Raw genomic sequence first — 1,460 nt, 5'->3', positions numbered from 1 at the left:
TCGTTGTCCCTGTCGTTGTCCCTATCGTTGTCCCTGTCGTTGTCCCTATCGTTGTCCCTGTCGTTATCTCCTATCCATGTCCCCAAGTCAAAGTCCACCGTCGAAGTCCGCTGCCAAAGTCCCTAGTTGATGTCCCTGTCGATGTCCCTCTCGTTGTCGCCATTACGGTCGGGGTCGCCGGGGTCGTCGGGGTCGTCGTCTGCGTTAGGCTTGCTGGTATCTGCAAGTGAAAACCGTGATAATTAGTATGGCACTTGAAGAGCAAGGTGCTAGATACCTGGGGCTAAAGATTGCATGCAAAGAGAATCTTACTCAGCTATGCTCGTCATGCCACGCCGCCTTCTTCGTCTCAAGCGATTTGCTCCCATGACAATAGTCGGTTTGACGTCCGTATGCTGCGCAAAGCTTATGAAGTCGTACCGGCTTTCTGAAAGCTATTGGTTTTGTCCTTTCGACTTCACGCAATCTGAATTTGTCTTCAACGTCTCAGGATATAGTTTGACTGAATCCTCATCACCGACATCGATATTGTCATAGTCTGGAGAAATAGGGTACGCAAGTCCTTCATCACCGACGTCGGCTTCAACAACGTCTCAGGAAATAGAGTACCCATGACTCTCATCATTGACATTGGCATTATTGACGTCTTGGATTGTGGACATGATCCTTCATCACCGACGCTGTCATCGGGGGTCGAGTCCGGCGACCAGATTGGCCTCGGATTACTCGCCCTTGGATGGTGGCATGTAGACGCGCGCGTCTCTTAGATGCCCGAGCGCACTGTGTGCTTGCCCTTCCCATTCGCTCACGCAGAAAGCCATCGAGCAATTACTGCCACGTAGGCGTCTTCTGGTAAGAGCCGGAGTTGAAATAAAGGCATCCGCCATTATTCGCAAGCTCCGAATCCAGTCATTCTTTCAGAAGACCGGATTTTGACAATTGGCTCAGTTTCTACCTCGCCGGAATTGTCACCAATGCCAAAGGGATTTGGAACATCTCGTTCTCATCTCCAATGTCACTGTAATCGACATTGAGTTCGGGGACCAGCTTGGCCTCGGATTTCTCGCTGTCGTTGCATGGTGGCACAGAGACAGATGCTTCTTCTGAAGCATTGACTGCCTCAGCATGAGTTCTCCCAGCTTTGCCTTTACCATACTGCTCTTGCAGGTTGGCGTGTGTCATGGACAGCAACGATTTCTGCTAAGAACCGGGGCTGGAACAAGCATCCACTTGTTCTCAAGCACCCATCAAGAATCGGATGAGTCATTCCAACTTCACCTTAATTCTTATCGCCGTCATTGGGATTTGGACATGTTCCATCACCAATTTCGGTGTCGACTTCGGGTTATGTGACCATTACGGCCTCATCTCTCCCGATGCCGTCGAATGGTGGCACAGAGACAGGTGCTTCTTCTGAAGCATGGACTGCCTCAGCATGAGTTCTCTCAGCCTTGCCTCTA

The 1,460-nt window shown here is 50.6% G+C and overlaps 1 protein-coding gene across 1 annotated transcript; it reads right to left on the bottom strand.

The window, feature by feature from the left end:
- Nucleotides 1-122: 122 nt before the first annotated feature.
- On the bottom strand, nt 123-1,182 carry Aspvir_006971 (uncharacterized protein; the record flags this gene model as incomplete). Its single annotated transcript, XM_043275184.1, has 2 exons — nt 123-213; nt 956-1,182. The coding sequence occupies 2 exons, from the start codon at nt 1,180-1,182 to the stop codon at nt 123-125; spliced, it is 318 nt and encodes a 105-aa protein (XP_043131119.1).
- Between the last annotated feature and the right edge of the window lie 278 nt (nt 1,183-1,460).

The sequence above is a fragment of the Aspergillus viridinutans genome (assembly GCF_018404265.1).
Source record: "Aspergillus viridinutans IFM 47045 DNA, scaffold_45, whole genome shotgun sequence".
Classification (NCBI taxonomy): domain Eukaryota; kingdom Fungi; phylum Ascomycota; class Eurotiomycetes; order Eurotiales; family Aspergillaceae; genus Aspergillus; species Aspergillus viridinutans.
The sequence above is the reverse complement of the archived record's forward strand: the minus strand, read 5'-3'. Positions and strand labels throughout refer to the sequence as shown.